This window comes from Moschus berezovskii, chromosome 16 (genome assembly GCF_049115385.1).
Source record: "Moschus berezovskii isolate FMDL1 chromosome 16, NW_MosBer_1.0, whole genome shotgun sequence".
Classification (NCBI taxonomy): domain Eukaryota; kingdom Metazoa; phylum Chordata; class Mammalia; order Artiodactyla; family Moschidae; genus Moschus; species Moschus berezovskii.
Genome location: NC_142475.1, coordinates 20,965,492 through 20,985,894, shown reverse-complemented (window position 1 = coordinate 20,985,894; position 20,403 = coordinate 20,965,492). Strand labels below are relative to the sequence as shown.

The 20,403-nt window shown below is 36.1% G+C and overlaps 1 protein-coding gene across 40 annotated transcripts in view; it reads right to left on the bottom strand.

Moving 5' to 3' along the window:
* The window catches only part of RIMS2 (regulating synaptic membrane exocytosis 2), a 576,029-nt gene that overhangs the window by 334,438 nt on the left and 221,188 nt on the right, over window positions 1-20,403 (bottom strand). For 15 of the 40 annotated variants that reach the window (XM_088844726.1, XM_088844743.1, XM_088844747.1 and 12 more), the window contains exon 1: window positions 19,014-19,135. The exons of the other annotated variants lie outside the window; for them this stretch is intronic. In XM_088844726.1, coding sequence (XP_088700852.1) covers window positions 19,014-19,135 — 122 coding nt within the window. Of the gene's footprint in view, window positions 1-19,013; window positions 19,136-20,403 lie in introns of those variants that run through there. 40 annotated transcript variants of the gene reach the window in all.

Below are 20,403 nucleotides of genomic sequence, written 5' to 3'. Positions count from 1 at the left end.
ACGTCGAGGTTGTATATTGTCACCCTGCTTATTTAATATATGTGCAGAGTACATCATGAGGAACGCTGGGCTGGAAGAAGCACAAGCTGGAATCAAGATTGCTGGGAGAAATATCAATAACCTCAGATATGCAGATGACACCACCCTTACGGCAGAAAGTGAAGAGGAACTCAAAGGCCTCTTGATGAAATTGAAAGAGGAGAGTGAAAAGGTTGGCTTGAAGCTCAACATTCAGAAAACGAAGATCATGGCATCTGGTCCCATCACTTCTTGGGAAATAGATGGGGAAACAGTGGAAACCGTGTCAGACTTTATTTCTTTGGGCTCCAAAATCACTGCGGATGCTGATTGCAGCCATGAAATTAAAAGACGCTTGCTCCTTGGAAGGAAAGTTATGACCAGCCTAGATAGCACATTAAAGAGCAGAGACATTACTTTGCCAACCAAGCTCCGACTAGTCAAGGCTATGGTTTTTCCCGTGGTCATGTATGGATGTGAGAGTTGGACTGTGAAGAAAGCTGATCGCCAAAGAATTGATGCTTTTGAACTGTGGTGCTGGAGAAGACTCTTGAGGGTCCCTTGGACTGCAAGGAGATCCAACCAGTCTATTTTAAAGGAGATCAATCCTGGGTGTTCATTGGAAGGACTTATGCCGAAGCTGAAACTCCAATACTTTGGCCACCTCATGTAACGAGTTGACTCACTGGAAAAGACTCTGATGCTGGCAGCGATTGGGGGTAGGAGGAGATGGGGACGACAGAGAATGAGGTGGCTGGATGGCATCACCGACTCGATGGACATGAGTTTGAGTGAACTCCGGGAGTTGGTGATGGACAAGGAGGCCTGGCGTGCTGTGGTTCATGGGGTCGCTAAGAGTCGGACACGACTGAGCAACTGAACTGAACTGAACTGATAGCATGAAGAATTGGAAGCCCAGGCAGAGAGCACAAGATTTACTAGGCATATGAAACAATCTGGTGTTAAAAGTAGGGAACTCAGGTTTGCTAATGCAGTGGCAACTTGTGATATAGGTTATTACAGAGAAGAGAGCTAAGAACAAAAACTCCAGAAATACAGTTTTCACTCAGATTCCTACCCAAATTGGGAAAGGAGTATGTCAAGGCTGTATATTGTCACCCTGTTTGTTTAACTTATATGCTGAGTATATCAGGCGAAACGCCGGCTGGATAAAGCACAAGCTGGAATCAAGATTGCCAGAAGAAATATCAATAACCTCAGATATGCAGATGACACCACCCTTATGGCAGAGAGTGAAGAGGAACTAAAGAGCCTCTTGATGAAAGTGAAAGAGGAAAATGAAATAGCATGCTTAAAACTCAACATTCAGAAAACTAAGATCATGGCACCCAGTCCCATCACTTCATGGCAAATAGATGGAGAAACAATGGAAACAGTGACAGACTTTTTCTTTTCTTAGGCTCTAAAATCACTGCAGATGATGACTGCAGCCATTAAATTAAAAAATGCTTGCTCCCTGGAAGAAAAGCTATGACCAACCTAGACAGCATATTAAAAAGCAGAGATATTACTTTGCCAACAAAGGTCTGTCTAGTCAAAGCTATGGTTTTTCCAGTGGTCATGTATGGATGTGAGAGTTGGACCATAAAGAAAGCTGGGTGCCGAAGAATTGATGCTTTTGAACTGTGGTTTTGGAAAAGACTCTTGAGAGTCCCTTGGACTGCAAAGAAATCAAACCAGTCCATCCTAAAGGAAACTAGTCCTGAACATTCATTGGAAGGACTAATCCTGAAGCTGAAGCTCCAATACTCTGGCTACCTGGTCGAAGAACTGACTCATTGGAAAAGACCCTGATGCTGGAAAAGAGTGAAGGCAGGAGGAGAAGGGGAAGACAGAGGATGAGATGGTTGGATGGCATCATCGACTTGATGGACATGAGTTTGAGCAAGCTCCAGGAGTTAGTGATGGACACAGGGGCCTGGCACGCTGCAGTCCATGGGGTCACAAAGAAAAACACATCTAAATACTTCAAACTACTAAAAACAAAAGACAAAGAGCTATCTTAAAAGCAACCAGAGAAAAAGGACACAATACCTATAAGAAAAAAAAAAAAGAATTGAAATCACAGCTGACTTCTTTCTGGGTTAGTAAGATCCTCTGGAGAAGGGAATGGCAACCCACTCCAGTATTCTTGCCTGGAGAATCCCATGGACAAAGGAGCCTGGTAGGCTACAAATGTATAGGTATGTATATACATATATATATATAAAACTCTATCAAAAATATTGTTAGAACTAATAAATTCAGTAAAGTTGCAGGAAAGAAAATCAATATACAAAAATCAGCAACACTTGTCTACACAAACAAACTATTAATATAAGGAAGAGTAATTAAGAGAACAACTCCATTCACAACTGCATCCAAAAACAAAATACCTAGGAAAAAAATCTGATCAAGAAGATGAAAGGCTTATACAGTGAAAACTATAAAACAACGGTGAACACATGTAAACCCATGGCTGATTCATGTCAGTGTATGGCAAAAACCACTACAATATTGTAAATAATTAGCCTCCAATTAAAAAAAAAGAAAGAAACAATGAGGGACTTCCCTGCTGGTCCAGTGATTAAGAATCTGCCTTCCAATATAGGGGATGTGGTTCGATCCCTGGTAGGGGAACTAAGATCCCACAGGCCACTGGGCAACTAAGCTTGCACACTAACTACTGAGCGTGTGATCTAGAGCCCATGCACTACACCGAAAGATCTCAGAGGCCACAAGGCATTTGTGTGCTGCAACTGAGACTCAAAGAAGCCAAATAAATAAAATGTAAAAATTTTTTTAAATAAAAGATATAATGGTATAAGTATATTGTCTACAAGCATGGAGATGAGGGCCAGAAGAAACAGCTAAATAGAAGTTTAAAAGTGACTGACCTCTGAAGAATGGGGCTGGGGTACAGAGAAGGTGACCAAGGGGTCTATTATTTTTATCTTGAGACTATTGGTTCTGTTTAATACTTTTAATCACAAGTATGTTTTACATTAATAAATATGTATTCATTTCAATAAATAAATATTCTTAATGATTAAAAAATAAATTAACAAAAATAAAACAATAATGAAAGAAACTGAATAACAAAGAAAAAAACTAAAGCATACACAAATAAATGGAAAGATAGTTGATGCTTATGGGATAGAAGCATTAATATAGCTAAAATTCCATATTACCTATAGCAATCTACAGATTCAATGCAATTTATATCAAAATTCCAATGGCACTTCTCACAGAAGAAGAAGAAACATTCCTAAAATTGGTATGGAACCACAAAAGACCTCAAACACCCAAAGCAAACTTGAGCAAGAATAAAGCTGGAGGCATCACACTCCAATTTCAAATTATATTATAAAGCTATGGTAGTCCAAACAGTATAATACTGGCATGAACCAGACATTTAATTCAAAGGAACAGAATAGAAAGCCCAGAAATAAACCCACACATATGTGGTCAATAAATTTATGGCAAAGGAGTCTGCTATACAATGGGAAAATGATAAATGGTGCTAGAAAGAGTAGACAGCCACATTCAAAAGAATGAAACTGAACCACTCTCTTACATGATATACAAAAACCAACTCCAAATGGACTGATGACATGAATGTAGGACATGAAACCATAAAACTAATAGAAAAAAATCACAGGGAATAAGCTCCTTGACATCAATTTTGACAATGATTTTTTTGAATTTGACAACAAAAGCAAAGGGGAAAAAAGCAAAAGTAAACAAGTGGGATTACATAAAAATAAAAACCTTCTGTACAGCAAAGGTAATCATCAAGAAAATGAGAAGGTAGTGAAAGAAAATACTTGCAAATCATATGTCTGAAAAGAGGTCAATATCCAAAGTATACAAAGAACTCATACTATTCAATGGAAAAAAATCCAATTAAAAAAATGGACAGAAGATCTAAACAGACATTTTTCAAAGATGACAAGTGACCAACAGGTCCATGAAAAGGTGCCCAACATGACCAGTCATCAGGAAATGCAAATTAAAACCACAATGAGATATTACATCACACCTATCAGAATACCTATTATCTAAAAGACAGGAAATAACAAGTGGTGACATGAATTTGGAAAAGAAGAAATCTTTTTCTGTATTGTTGGTGGGAATGTAAATTGTTTCAGCCACTGTGGAAAACAACATAAAGGAGCCTCAAAAAACTAAAAATAGAACTACTATATGAATCAGCAATTCCACTTCCAAGTACTTAGGCAAAGTAAATGAAAATACCAACTTGAAAGGATATATATGCAACCCCACATTCACTGCAGCATTATTCACAACAGCCAAGACACAGAAACAACCTAAGTATCCATGGATGGATAGATAAGGAAAATGTGCAATATATACACAATGGAATATTATTTAGCCTTTAAAGAAGGAAATTCTGCCATTGGCAACAACAGGGATGGACCTTGTGGGCATTATGCTAAATGAAATATTCAGATAGAGAAATACAAATGCTGTGTATCTCACGTGTGGAATCTAAAAACAAATTCATAGATACGAGAGGAAATGGGTCGGTGCCAGTTGAGGTCTGTGGGCACAGGGGAGAGAACGCAAGGGATTCAAAAGATATCAAGCTCCTGTTACAAAATAAATAAGTCCTGAGGATGTAATGTACAGCATGAAAACTATAATTAACAAAACTGTATTTTATATTTAAGAGTTGCTAAGAAAGTAAATCTTATCACACGATTTAAAAAATTACAACTGTTGTGATGGATGCTAAAAAACTTATTTGGTAATCATTTTGCAATACATAAATATATTCAATCATTGTATTGTGTATTACAACTAATACAATATTTTTTCAATTATGTCTCAATTTTTAAAGAATTATTATTAAATAACAAAAATTTAAAAATAGAAATGGACAGAACTACTAACCAAGGAACATAAAATGCCTCTACAAGCTGAGAGTAGCTCCCAGCTGACAGCCAGCAAGGAAATAATGATCTCAAGTCCACAAACACAAAGAACTGGGTTCTGCCAACAAACTTAATGAACTTGGAAGTAGATCCTTCCCATGATCTTCCAGATAAGAGCCTAGGCTAGCCAATATCTTCAGTCAACCTTGTGAAATCCTAAGTAGAGAAGCCAGAACTCACCCAGATTTCCAACATACAGAGCTGCAGTTAATAAATGGGTATTGTTTTAACTTACTAAGCTTGTGGCAATATAAAATTAATATTGATATTAAGTGTTTTATATAGTAATGAACTTTCTTTACATAAGCCAACATGAATAAAAATAACTAATAACTAATGAGAGAAAAAAAGATTCATATGCTCATGCAAGTGAAGAATTCCATATAATCTTTGGATAGTATAATCAAATTGTGGTAGCATTTTTCATTAAAATTGCTCATCTACATATTTGTTGCAATGCCAATGGCAAAGGATATAATGACCATTTTCAAGCTCTGTGAACTTCATGGAAAATATGGTAATTTTCTTTGAAATACATATTGCTCTAAGCATATTTCAGTGTCAGATTTACATTTTTTGCAAATAGTTTAATAATAAAAAAACTGTTCAATTTCTTGAGAAAAGGTTATGTATGCCACAATTATGTTCACCAAGTTGTTTCAAAGTTAAGCTATAACTCAGCAGATCCAAAGAAGTAATGTTCAGAAAAATGTTCAACGTAAAAAAATGCATGGTGACATTGGAAAATTATCAATTTAAAAAATAGGCCATAATTACAAATCACTATCAAATTTTCATCACATAGTTTTTATTTTCTATATTGTGACTGACATCAGTTGAAGAATCGATTGGTGACTACTCTCACAAAGATGAACTTCATCTTTAGCCTACTTATTGTCATCACAAACATTATCAAATTTCCTTTAAAAATTCCCTATGGAAAATATCTTTGAAATGGATGCTCATCCAACTAAAAGAAACAGAATAAATATGATGATTTTTGTGTCATCCAATCAGACAGTTTCTCAATTTTCTTTCTGGTCTGTTAGACCAGTTATATCAATCTTATGTTTTCCACCAATAAAGCCTATGCATACACTGCTCTTATGGATCAAGTACAGTAGTAAAGAAGGGATTCCCTGGTGGCTCAGACAGTGAGGAAAATGCCTGCAATGAAGGAGACTCAGGTTCATTCCCTGGGTCAGAAAGATCCCCTGGAGAAGGGACTGGCTCCCCACTCCAGTAATCTCGCCTGGAGAATTCCACAGAGGAGCCTGATGGGCTACAGTCCATGGGGTCACAAAGAGAGGGCTACAACTGAGCAAATAACACTTTCACTTTCCCAGCAGTAAAGTGGGCTTCCCAGGTGGCTCAGTGGTAAAGAATCTGCCTGCCAATGCAGGAGATGCAGGAGTTGTAGGTTGGATCCCTGGGTGGGGAAGATCCTGTGGAGGAGAAAATGGCAATCCACTCCAATATTCTTGCGGGGATAATCCCATGGACAGAGGAGCCTGGCAGGCTGCAGTCCATGGGGTCACAAAGACGCAGATAGGGCTGAGCACACATGCCTGGACAGTAGTAAAAAAAAGACTAAGCCACCAGCCATAGCTGCCAAGCTCTGAAACATAGCTGGTATAATCAAGCTGCTCCGCAAGTATGACATACACACCAGATTTTGAAGACCTTTTACCAAAAAAGCCATAATCTAAAATAGTTCATTTATTGTTTTATATCCATTATGTGTTGAAATGGCAATACTGTGGATTGTTGTTGTTCAGTTGCTAAGTTGTGTCCAACTCTTTGTGAGCCCATGGACTGCAGCACACCAGGCTCCTCTGTCCTCCATTATCTCCTAGAGTTTAATTCATGTCCACTGAGTGTGTGATGCTGTCTAACCATCTCACCCTCTGCTGTCCCCTTCTCCTTTTGTTTTTGGATAGACTGAGTTAAATAAAATATATTATTAAAATTATTTTCCAGGGAACTCCACTCAATACTCTGTAATGACCTATATGGGAATAGAACCTAAAGAAGAGTGGATGTATGTATATGCGTAATTGATTCACTTTGCAGTACAGCAGAAACTAACATAACACTATAAATCAACTCTACTCCAATGAAAATAATTTTTTAAAAAAATTAGTTTTGGAAAATTTTAAAGTTATATATTCTCTATATATTCTTATGATAATTTTACTAAAATATGAGATTCTTAATCAGTCACTAACCAATGATATTTGGAAAACCACAACAAATTATAGAGCATGAAAACGAGGTTATGGAAGAATCTACAGATATAATTTCTGCCAAGATAGCACTTAACAAATGCAATTAAAAATACTAAAGAACAGATACCTCTTTTGATAATGGCCAAACAGTTCCCATCAATGAACCATCCCAAAGATAATGTGTTCTGGGCAAATTCGAACAAAAACTACTTGAAGGCCCTAGACAGTAACAAAAAAAAGACAGATACTGGGGTGCAACTGACATTTGGAAGGAGAGAATGACACTGGATGAGTTTCCAGTTTCCCATGGCTTTTAGTCAAATCTAATCAATACCTAAGGGCTAAATCCATATTAGAAAACTCAGTTTTACCTTGAAAATTGAGAAGAGTTTGAGCAAATAGAGCATGTAGAAAGTGAGGAAAGAATGACAAAAAGAAAGCTACAAAAAGAAAAAATTAAATTCCACGTATATTAAACACTGTCCAAATCTCATGTGTGCACAGGAAGAATTCAAACAGTTCAGTTAAAATTAAAATAATTAAGCCAAAATTTCAGCTGTTGTACCTCAGGGGAAATAAAGTTTGTAGCTCAAGATCTGCCAAGTTAACTTGCTTTAAAAATAATTAGCATTCAGAACAGATTTCAGAGTCTCTATCTAGAAAGTATTGTTAAACATGTCCAAGATACAATTAACATTTATTCGATAAATTAAGGAATAGAAAATCATGATTCTTACTCAAGAGAAAAAAACCATCAAGAGAGACTGAGAGCTAACCAAGATGTTACAGTTAGCAGAAAAGGATCTGAAAGCTACCACAATAACTGTATTAAAGAAGTAAAGATAATATGCTCACAATAAGTGAAAAGATAGGAGATCTCAACAGAGAAATGATGACGATTCAAAACAACCAAATGGAAATTTTAGAATGAAAAATAAAATTTCTGAAATTAAAAATTCACTGCTGCTGCTGCTGCTAAGTCACTTCAGTCGTGTCCGACTCTGTGCGACCCCATAGACGGCAGCCCACCAGGCTCCACCGTCCCTGGGATTCTCCAGGCAAGAACACTGGAATGGGTTGCCTTCCAATGTTCTCCAATGTGTGAAAGTGAAAAGTGAAAGTGAAGTCGCTCAGTCGTGTCCGACTAGTAGCGACCCCACGGACTGCAGCCCACCAGGCTCCTCTGTCCATGCTGCTGCTGCTGCTGCTAAGTCACTTCAGTCGTGTCCGACTCTGTGTGACCCCATAGACGGAAGCCCACCAGGCTCCCCTGTCCCAGGGATTCTCCAGGCAAGAACACTGGAGTGGGTTGCCATTTCCTTCTCCATGCTAGATGAGCATTTAATCAGATAGAGATTATGAAAGAAAGATCCCATGAACTCGATAATTACATAATCTGAAAAAGAGAGGAAAATTTTAATTATACAACATCTGGGATAATTTCTAAATAGTTTAAAATACAAACAATTGAATGAAAAGAAAATTAAGATAAAAATACCACTTTGTGAAACAACCGACACAAACAGGAGAGAAATGAACAGAGCCTAAAATTTAAAAATAAGCCGATCAAGCAAACAAGAGGGTGTTCATGAATTAAAATATCAGTATCAAAAAGAGAGGTCATCAGTGTCAATCCCAAAGATATTAAAAACAGTAAAGGAAAAATATAAAATTTACACCTTTCTAAAGACTGTTAATAAACAAATGGGCTATCACAGCTTCTATTTAACACTGTACTATCTGTCCTAATAAAAAAAGAAAAAGAAACAAAAGCATAAATACTGGATATGAAGTAGGACTATATCTATCTGCAGATGACATGAATGTTTACATAGGATATTGTAATAAACCTAGACTGAGCGACTGAAATGAACTGAACTGAACTGAACTGAATAACCTGTAATGAAAGGGGCAACAGAGGATGAGATGGTTGGATGGCATCACCAACTCAGCAGACACGAGTCTGAGCAAACTCCAGGAGATTGTGAAGGACAGGGAAACCTGGGGTGCCAAAGTTCATGGGGGTGGCAAAGAGTCAGACATGATTTAGCAACTGAACAACAAAAACCTATAATGGAAAAGAATATATATATAAATATTATATGTGTGTAATATATATATTAATAAGTGAAACACTTTGAAACTAACACAACATTGTAAATCAACTATACTTCAATAAAGAATGTTTTCAATTAAAAAAAGAAAACAACTAGAAACTGAAACTTTTAAAATAATTCTATTTATAGTATGATCAAATACTTTACATGCTTATGAAAAAAATAGTCATTCAAGACCACTACCCTTAAAACTACAAAACATTCTTAGAAGATCTAAATAAATGAAGAAACATCCAATAGGAAAAATTAATGTTTTTAGATGTTAATTCTCCCTAATCAATGTACAGAAATACAATGCAATCTCAGACTCAATCTTAGCAAACTTTTAAATCAAAATTAACAAATTGTTTATAAAATATATATGAAAATGCAAAGGGCCTAGAATATCCAATATCTACAAAGGTGACAAAGCAATCCAACAGAGAGTATAAAATCTTTAAGTATTTTTTGCAAATCGTGGTAAAACACTGAATAACAACCAGGAAAATTATGAATCTTGACCCCTACCTCCCCCATTCACACAAAAAATAATGTGCAATGGATTGTATACCTAAACTGAAAGCTAAAACTTTAAACATTCTGGAAGATATATAGGAGGATAGTCTGACAACTTAGGGACTGGCAAATCGTTAGCACAAAGAAAACAAAAACCGTAAGTAAAAAAACTGATAAATTAGATTTTTATCAAAATTAAAACTTCTGCTCATCTAAAGGGATTATTAAGAAAATAAACAGGCAAACCATAGATTGGGAAACATATTCACAAAGCATATATCTGACGAATGACTGATACCTAGAATAGATATAGAATTTTTGAAACTCATTAATAAAAATAAAAACATCCTAATTTTTAAAAAATTGAACAGACACTTCACAAAGGAAGATATACAAATGTACAATGGTTATATGAAAACGTGACATTGTTAGTCACCAGGCAAATACTACCAAAAGGAGTTGCTATTATAAATTCATCACAATGACAAACAATTAAAAGACATATAACAACAAATGTCAGAAAGTGTGAGGAACCACCAAAACTCTCAAACATATTTGGTGATAGTTTAATTATTTTTAAAAAATGATCTGGCATGATAAAACTAAATACACACCTCTCCAAAGACCCAAGAATTTCTCTTCTAGATATTCATCCAACAGAAATAAAAATGTATGTCCACAAGAGGATTAATATGAGTATAAAATATTCATAAAATAGAAAATTACTCATAAGGAAAGGGAAAACTAATCATATATGCACATGAATGAATTTTTAAAATTATGCTGATCAAAAGTCTTTCAAAAAAGTGTATCACCTACATGGTTTCAATTACATGAAGTTCTAGAACAATCTATACTAAAAAAAATTTAAAAATAATCAGAACAATACTTGGTTCTGGAGGCTGAGGGGAGTCAGTATTGACTGTTAAGAATCATGGGAGATATAAGTGTGGGAATTCAGAGGTTAATAAATATATAGTCTCCAATTCAAGAGGCTCACCATATAGTGACTACCCCAATATCACATGGTCAGTAAGTGCAGACCCAAGATATGAACACAATCCCTGTGTTCAACACTACACAACATAAAGCTACCACAATATATGTAGAACAGTCAGGCACAAATCACCTGCTGACTAAACAGGGCAGCTCTCCTTGCCAATTTCCTTTATCTCTATATCTCACATTTCAAAGGTCATGCAATGAAATGGAAAGTTTAAAGGAACTTAAATGAGAAGTCCTGAGTTTAAGTAAGCAGCTGAAACTATATTTCCTAGAGCCTAATTTGGGTCCCATGTCCCACTTTCTAAACCAGAGCTGCTCTACTTTTAACTATTTTACATACTGAGTTAGATGTTAAAGTAAATGTTCTCAGCTAAAATCAAAAGACAAACAAAAATCATGATTTGAAAAACACTAGACAAAGAACCCTCATAGTTGACGATACCACAATTTTAACTTATTTGGTTTTTTTAAATTTTGCCCCAAAAGAACTGCTCACAAACATTTCAACCCAGGGATCAATCCCAGGTCTCCTACATTGCAGGCAGATTCTTTATCAACTGAGCCACAGGGAAGCCCTCTGAGATCCTTAAAACTTCTCAAATGCAGAAGCTAAATTCCTAGGTCAGTCTTAGGAATTCTTTTCTTGGGGACATGAATCTTTGTCAGTAATTCATAAATGGATGTGAAGGGTCCATAGCATATACAAAATGAATTCATTTTGCTAGTCAGTGAATTAAACAAAGTGAGTGTACCAGTAATTATCTTCTTCGAGTTTTATGATTCCTCACAATCATATAAAAGGTGATAACAAAAAAGTATAGCTAAGGAGATCCAACCAGACCATTCTAAAGGAGATCAATCCAGGATGTTCATTGGAGGGACTGATGCTAAAGCTGAAACTGCAATACTTTGGCCACCTCATGCGACGAGTTGACTCACTGGAAAAGACTCTGATGCTGGGAAAGGTTGGGGGCGGGAGGAGAAGGGGACGACGGAGAATGAGATGGCTGGATGGCATCACCGACTCTGTGGACATGAGTTTGAGTGAACTCCGGGAGTTGGTGATGGACAGGGAGGCCTGGCGTGCTGTGATTCATGGGGTCGCAAAGAGTCGGACACGACTGAGCGACTGAACTGAACTGAACTTTTACTTGTCAGTCATCAACAAAAGCAGTAACATTATAAATAAAAGTTCTTTGAATAGACAAAATAGTACTTAGTGACTGTATATCAATATCAGATTAAGTATGTATAGTAATAATTTTGGTATATGGCTTTGATTAACAGTAAACATTCCAGTAAAAGTGTTAATGATACACATCTAGAAATCAAAAGCCATTCTGATTAGAAATATAGAGAGTTTTTAAGATAAGATTTATTTCTGTAATATAACTATTAGCATTATAATAATTATTATATATTTTACAAGGTTTATAGATACACTCTGGAGCTTTCCTGGTGGCTCAGCAGTAAAGAATCTATCTGCAAAGCAGGAGAGATCGGTTTGATCCCTGGGTCAGGAAGATACCCTGAAGAAGGAAATTGCAACCCATAAAGTAATGCTCAAAATTCTCCAAGCCAGGCTTCAGCAATATGTGAACCGTGAACTTCCAGATGCTTAAGCTGGTTTTAGAAGAGGCAGAGGAACCAGAGATCAAATTGCCAACATCCGCTGGATCATGGAGAAAGCAAGAGAGTTTCAGAAAAACATCTATTTCTGCTTCATTGACTATGCCAAAGCCTTTGACTGTGTGGATCACAATAAACTGTGGAACATTCTGAAAGAAATGGGAATACCAGACCACCTGACCTGCCTCTTGAGAAAGCTATATGCAGGTCAGGAAGCAACAGTTAGAACTGGACATGGAACAACAGACTGGTTCCAAATAGGAAAAGGAGTATGTCAAGGCTGTATATTGTCATCCTGCTTATTTAACTTATATGCAGAGTACATCATGAGGAATGCTGGGCTGGAAGAAGCACAAGCTGGAATCAATATTGCCGGGAGATATAACATAACCTCAGATATGCAGATGACACCACCCTTATGGCAGAAAGTGAAGAGGAACTAAAAAGCCTCTTAATGAAAATGAAAAAGGGGAGTGAAAAAATTGGCTTAAAGGTCAACATTCAGAAAACAAAGATCATGGCATCTGGTCCCATCACTTCATGGGAAATAGATGGGGAAACAGTGGAAACAGTGGCAGACTTTATTTTTCTGGGCTCCTAAATCACTGCAGATGCTGATTGCAGCCATGAAATTAAAAGACGCTTATCCTTGGAAGGAAAGTTATAACCAACCTAGATAGCATATTAAAAAGCAGAGACATTACTTTGCCAACCAAGGTCTGTCTAGTCAAGGCTATGGTTTTTCCAGTGGTCATGTATGGATGTGAGAGTTGGACTGTGAAGAAAGCTGAGCGCCAAAGAATGATGCTTTTGAACTGCGGTGTTAGAGAAGACTCTTGAGAGTCTCTTGGACTGCAAGGAGATCCAACCAGTCCATCCTAAAGGAGATCACTCCTGGGTGTTCATTGGAAGGACTGATGCTAAAGCTGAAACTCCAATACTTTGGCCACCTCATGCGAAGAGTTGACTCTTTGGAAAAGACTCTGATGCTGGGAGGGATTAGAGGCAGGAGGAGAAGGGAACGACAGAGGATGAGATGGCTGGATGGCGTCACTGACTCAATGCATATGAGTTTGGGTGAACTCCGGGAGTTGGTGATGGACAGGGATGCCTGGCGTGCTGCAATTCATGGGGTCTCAAAGAGTCGGACACGACTGAGAGACAGAACTGAACTGAACTGACAGTATTCTTGCCGAGGAAATCCCATGGACAAAGGAGCCTGGTGGGCTACAGTCCATGGGGTACAAAAGAGTTGGACATGACTTAGCAACTGAACAGCAATAGCATAGATATAAATATGTGTGTATGTTCGTGTATGCACATGTGTATATTCGTATCCACCTCTTGGGTGCTTTCAGTTCAGTTCAATTCAGTTCAGTCGCTCAGTCGTGTCCGACTCTTTGCGACCCCATGAATCACAACACGCCAGGCCTCCCTGTCCATCACCAACTCCCGGAGTTCACTCAAACCCACCTCCATCGAGTTGGTGATGCCATCCAGCCATCTCATTCTCTGTCGTGGGTGCTTTATCTTTCAGAATATTAACTTCATGAAACATTCTTCCTGTCATGAAAAACTGATGTGCTGTGATCATACCAACTAAAAACAATGCAAGCTGAGCACACTGTACTCCCAGAACTATGAAAACTAAGAATGCTGTTCTTTCGATGTCAAAGTAGTCATTAATGAGATATGATGAATAACAGGTGTCCATGCCAAAAATTCTGAGCACAAATTGATGGCTTCATTACAAACCAAAGCAATGGTAAAAAGCTATATAAAGGTCTAAATACTTCTAACCAAAAATACTACTAGATGAAACAGTTAAATATTTACTTTGCAAAATCAAATTTTATTTAAGATAATATTAATGTTTTAGAGGGCTTCCCAAGTAGTGCTAGTGGTAAAGAACTCTCCTCCCAGTGCAGGAGACCTAAGAGACCCAGGTCCAATCCCTGGTTTGGGAAGATCCCCTGGAAGAGGGCATGGCAATCCACTTCAGTATTCTTGCCTGGGGAATCCCCATGGACAGGGCAGCCTGGCGGGCTACATGCAGAGTACATCATGCAAAAATGCCGGGCTGGATGAAGCACAAGCTGGAATCAAGATTGCCAGGTGAAATATCAATAACCTCAGATACGCAGATGACACCACTCTTATGGCAGAAAGCGAAGAAGAACTCAAGAGCCTTTTGATGAAAGTGAAAGAGGAAAGTGAAAAAGTTGGCTTAAAACTCAACTTTCAGAAAACTAAGATCATGGCATCCGGTCCCATCAGTTCAAAGCAATAGATGGAGAAACGGAAACAGCGAGAAACTTTATTTTGGGGGGATCTGGGGAAGACTCTTGAGAGTCCCTTGAACTCCAAGGAGATCCAACCAGTCCATCCTAAAGGAAATCAGTCCTGAATATTCATTGGAGGGACTGATGCTGAAGCTGAAACTCCAATACTTTGGCCACCTGATGCAAAGAACTGACTCACTGGAAAAGACCCTGATGCTGGGAAAGATTGAAGGCAGGAGAAGGGGTCAACAGAGGATGAGATGGTTGGATGGCATCACCAACTAATGGACATGAGTTTGAGCAAGCTTTGGGAGTTGGTGATGGACAGGGAAGCCTGGCGTGCTGCAGTACATGGGGTCTCAAAGAGTCAGACATGACTGAGCAACTGAACTGAATGTTTTAGAGGAAAAGAGCCCATTTACACTAGGTGAATTCAAGCTTTACATTTCAGTTTTATAATTAGAGTGGATCTGTAATTTATTGTCAAATGACAACACTTTTGAGAGGAAAAGCAGTAGTGACAATAATCAGTGGGAGACAACAAGCATAAACGGAGGCCAGCCCAGCCAAATCTGATCATATGGGAAATTTACTTGTAATTGAAAATGTCAACAAATCCAAATCTTCTTTGATCTACTAGGTTTTTTAAATTTTACTTTTAAATATTAAAGCCTGTGCATAGCTCATTATATACAGATGGAAAGGAGAGAGAGAGTGTGTGTCTTTAATATCCACTCTAAATAAATTACAGCCCTATTATGCCCCTGTGTGGCCAGCCGGCACAGCAAACTCACTGACATACATTAAGTGACAGAGAAATAATTACGTGGTTTGGAGGAAAAGAACAAGAAATATTACTAAAAACCAGAAAAAGCAAAACTTAGAAAATATTAAGTACATTTTCTTTGCAAATTTTATTACAAAAGATAATCATCATTATCATGTTATTTAAATACTGCTCAAAGCAAATGATTACTCAAGGCACTGAACACTGTTAAAAATATACCTTCTAGCATCCCAACGCTTTTGTTTGCTTCCAAAGATAAGATCACAAATTTAGATTCCATAATGAACTTAGTACTTCAGAATTTTGCTGTTAGTAACAAAAGGAATTACCTTTGTATCCTGATCAAGTCATTTAATTTGGGGGAAAATGAGTTTAGGGTAAGAAATTTTGATAATAAGAATATAAATGAAAGTGTCATTTCATCAAAACCTATCAAGTCGATTTACATCGGATGCAGACACAGATTTTTATTTTTCTTGTTAGACCTTTGGTTTTGTATTTTAATTATAAAAGAAGATGGTACTCTGCCACCTCTTTTACATACAGAAATGGTACTTAAGAAGCACAAGATAGGAGAGTTGCCTAAGAACTTTCAGTTTAAAATGTAAGAGCTATATTATATCATTTCCAATAAAAAGTCCATCTAAAATATTTTTATTATTTTCAAACAAAAGAAATTTCAATTATTCATTAGATGATAAAATATTTTAATAATCTATACATAGCTCTGGTTTAGTGACTTACGATACATCAAATATTATTGTGTATTGAAAATCTTCACTTCTGTGACAAGCTGAATCTGAAAATGCTTTGGAGTAATTATTATGGAATATTTTAATTTTTTAACCTTTTATTGCTTATATGTTATAGAGGTAATCTGCCCTAGCACCTGAAAATCTGATGAAAGTTGAGCTGCAGATTTAGGGACAAGATTAGTTACCTAGAAAAAGTATCAAGAAAACTATCTGAAAGAGCCCTCTTTTAATAATAGATTGTCTACAATTGACGTGTTGTACTATTCTAGTAATTTCTCCTAGTAAGTAATTCAGAATAAAATATAATGTGATTGTCCATACCTATGATGTTATGTTTCTGTCACCTTAAGGATCATACTTAATGTCACAACACAATAACTGAATATTCCATTTCAATTAATACCATTAAACAATAATTATTTATGTAATAACAACCAACACTATTCTTTCCAGAGTGACACTTATAGAATTGATGCTTCAACTTTAAGACCATTATTATGTCCAGTCCACAAAGCTGAAAGGCCTATTATTTAGACACATTTTTAAAGTTGTTATAAGAGTACAATGTCTGATGACATACTCAGATCATCTTTGTTCTTTAAATTTTTCTTCAAGGATGATTTTTTATTCTACATCTTACTTTCTGATTTAATGTCTAAGCAAAGTAACAATTTTAAAAGACTACTGTATCTGATTCAAACACAAAGAAACCAAAACATTAAAATATGTGGAGGTACTAATTACAAGCTCATATAAACTCATTTTCATCTATCATATTTCTTAAATAATAACTATTTGCATAACTGGTTTTGCTTATTAAAAGTAAATCAAGTAGTTTATTTATGAAAATCAATGGATTGAAAGGTAAAAAATGTCATGTTTTCTTAAGACTAACAAGTTAAAGATAAAAAGACAGGGGATTTATTCCTCCTAAGACAGAATAAATTCTTCATTTACTACTGGTAGTTTCAGATAATTTTAGATAAAAAATTTTTTAAGTTAAATAAGGCTGATCTCACAGAAGCATTAGAAACTTCACAATTTGATGTTTAACTGCAGCAACCTAAAACTCCAGGTTTTTAATAATGAAAGCATTGCAATTATGAGCATGCCCATTATAATAGAAACTTGAAGCCAAGCAAAAGAATCTTAGTAAGGATACACAAAAGTCCCTCAAGAAATAGATTTTTTTCAAATTTTAAAACTAGCATTTACTTTAAAACAAATTCCATACCATGCTGTTAATAGCACAACTTCTAAAGTGAATGTGCACTCAGCCCTAACATTAATAAACACATAAGTTCTTGGCATTACAAAAAAAGAAACAGAAATCATACAAAGTAAAGATGTATAAAGGATAAGTACCCATCCTAAAAGTCTGATAGCTTCAGATAATGGAAATTTTAAGAAAGCCATGTTGCCTCTTTTACATAAATGTAAAATGCAATACAGATTATTTTTATCATTACAGAAACTCAAGCAATGTATTTCTAAACTAAAAAAAAAAGTATCTTAAAATATAGAAAGCCTCTTTTAGAATATCACAGAATTTCATAACTCATATATTTTTAATTAGTCCAAAAACTAAATGTAAAAAAAAAATCAAATTAGTTAATTGAACAGAACTGTAGGAGGAAAGAAGTGAAATTTTACAAAAAACGGATGTAATTCCATATTTCATGAAAAGGTCATAGATAAATTTATCATGAGTAAACATTTTAATTTTCAATAAATTCTAAAAGCTTCCTTTTCACTTGCTAAGTTAAAACAAATACTGGGTAATAGGTATTTTTTTAATCCTAAAATAGCCTGCCTCCCACTGTTCAGAGATCCTAGAAGAGACCAGCAAAAATCATTCACTATTCTATGCACTCTTAGTTCCCCCTCAATTTCCAGAAGGTTTCAGTACAATATCATGTTCACAGTATTTCTTTCTCAATCTTTCTCTACAGATATTTAGTTAAAATGGAGTCTTTCTTAAACAAGGTATGTAACATCAGAAATACTCAAAAGGCAAACAACTTAAATGAGGGGAAAACTGCGTGATAAAACTGCATTTCAAAAGCATTCTTTAATAAGCTAACTGTTACAGTGAAAGCCAGAGAAACCATCTAAAACATATGTCCGTGATTTAACAACCTTCACCATACACACATACACACACACCGAAAAAAGAGCAAGTTGAAAAAGCAATAGGAATTTATAACAAAGCATCCTTCCAAACTAGCCGATCTCATACAAAGCATTATTAGCAGTTCCATAACATAGCTTGTTTTAAAGTGATTATTGATCTACCCTGCATAGAGAAATGTCTTGGACCTAGAAAACGTCTTCTGCATGTTTTACAAAAAGCATGCATGACTGCTAATTCACATTTTCCAACAAATCACATATGATTATATAGCCCCATCCTTACATATGCAATGCAATCACTGCCGTGATCAGAAAGGAAAAAACCTATCAGATAATTAAATTAATCATTTTATTCATTAGAAAATGAAATCACGAAACAGCCTGTATTATATTTCAGGTCAAGCTAGTTAAATTTCAGATGCTTTTGTGCTTTGAAGTAAGCTCATTTTCCTTTTTAAAATCAAGAACTACACAAAATTTTATGTTTAAGATTAAAAAGACGACACCCTTATAATACTAACATTTCAATACAGAACAATTTTACAGACTTAAGATTCTTATTCTAAAAATATCAATTCTAAAAGAAAACAGTTTAGCTTTACTCACCTTGCATTGTTCAGCGTTTGTCCAAAAAGCTCATTTTGTAAAATATTTGGTGGGGATGAAAAAACCCCATGAAAATGAGATAAAACAGAATTGCAGACCTGGCGCAATGTCTCAAATTGCATTTTCCTTTTTTTTTTCCCTTCTCTTATTTTTCCTTACCACCTGTCTTTAAAGTCATCTATTTGCAGACACCATCAAATAAAAACATGCCAATCAAGTTCCATATTTCTCCTGAGCTCTGTAAAAACTGTGCTTAAATGAGCAGTGGTTGATAGTTAATTGTACAGTCATTATTCTTCTAATTCAGTCGTAGAAGATTCAGTACCCGTGCGGCTTTCGGCTTTCTCCTGACTGTAGCAAGAATTCTAAACAGCAGTAAGCTTTTTGGGCATTCCCAGCTGAAGTGTGAAGCTGAGCTGCTTTCATGTACTCTACTCATATTTCTCTAAGCCTATTAAAAACACGCAATGAATAGATGCTGTCGTCAGGAGTTTCAGCACATCTGGCTGCCAGCAATAAAATCTCAGAAGTAATAAAAATGGGCCAAGGTATCTTCCCAATGTTACTACTGGGTTAGAGGGGAAGAAATTATACATTCCCCAACTCTTTTCTCTTTCCCTGAAAAATGAATAACTCCAGCAACAGAGTATATAGGTCTCATTAGTGTATAGGCTACTGCATAGGGCCAAAACATTAAAAAAACAAGCAGCTGATCCTTCTTTTGATATCACGAAACAATAAAAATACAACAGACAATAGGGTCTTTATTGCCTGCATTTGTAATGCCATACTTCGAAAGAGACATTTGGAAAACATGTACTTAGCTGTCTTAATTTCCTATTTAATTTTAAAATGTCTTCATCTACTTATTTTTAAAGGAAAGTGAATAATGTTTAGCTGGGCCCTTTTTAAAGGCCATATATAGTATGAAAGTGTTAGTCACTCAGTCATTTCCAATTCTTTGTGACCCCCATGGACTGTATAGCCCACCAGGCTCCTCTGTCCATGTGGATTCTACAGGCAAGAAAAACTGGAGTGGGTTGCCATTCCCTTCTCCAGGGCATCTTACCAATCCAAGAATTAAACCTGGGTCTCTTGCATTGCAGACAGATTCTTTACCATCTGAGCCACCAGGGAAGCCCAAACATAGTATGATCTACATGATTATTCAAGTAATGCTAGAAAAAAAGTGTACCTTATCAATTAAAATTGAAACAGCACACGTAAAATATGAACTTTCCCACAAATCAGAAAAATACAACTAAGGCTAGAGAGACTTTATCAACTATTATTTATTCCAATAATGACAGTCACAGTATTTTTTAGAAGGATATTTCCTGAATGTGACAATGGTCTTAGAGTACCAGATCACCATCCATTCTAAATGAGT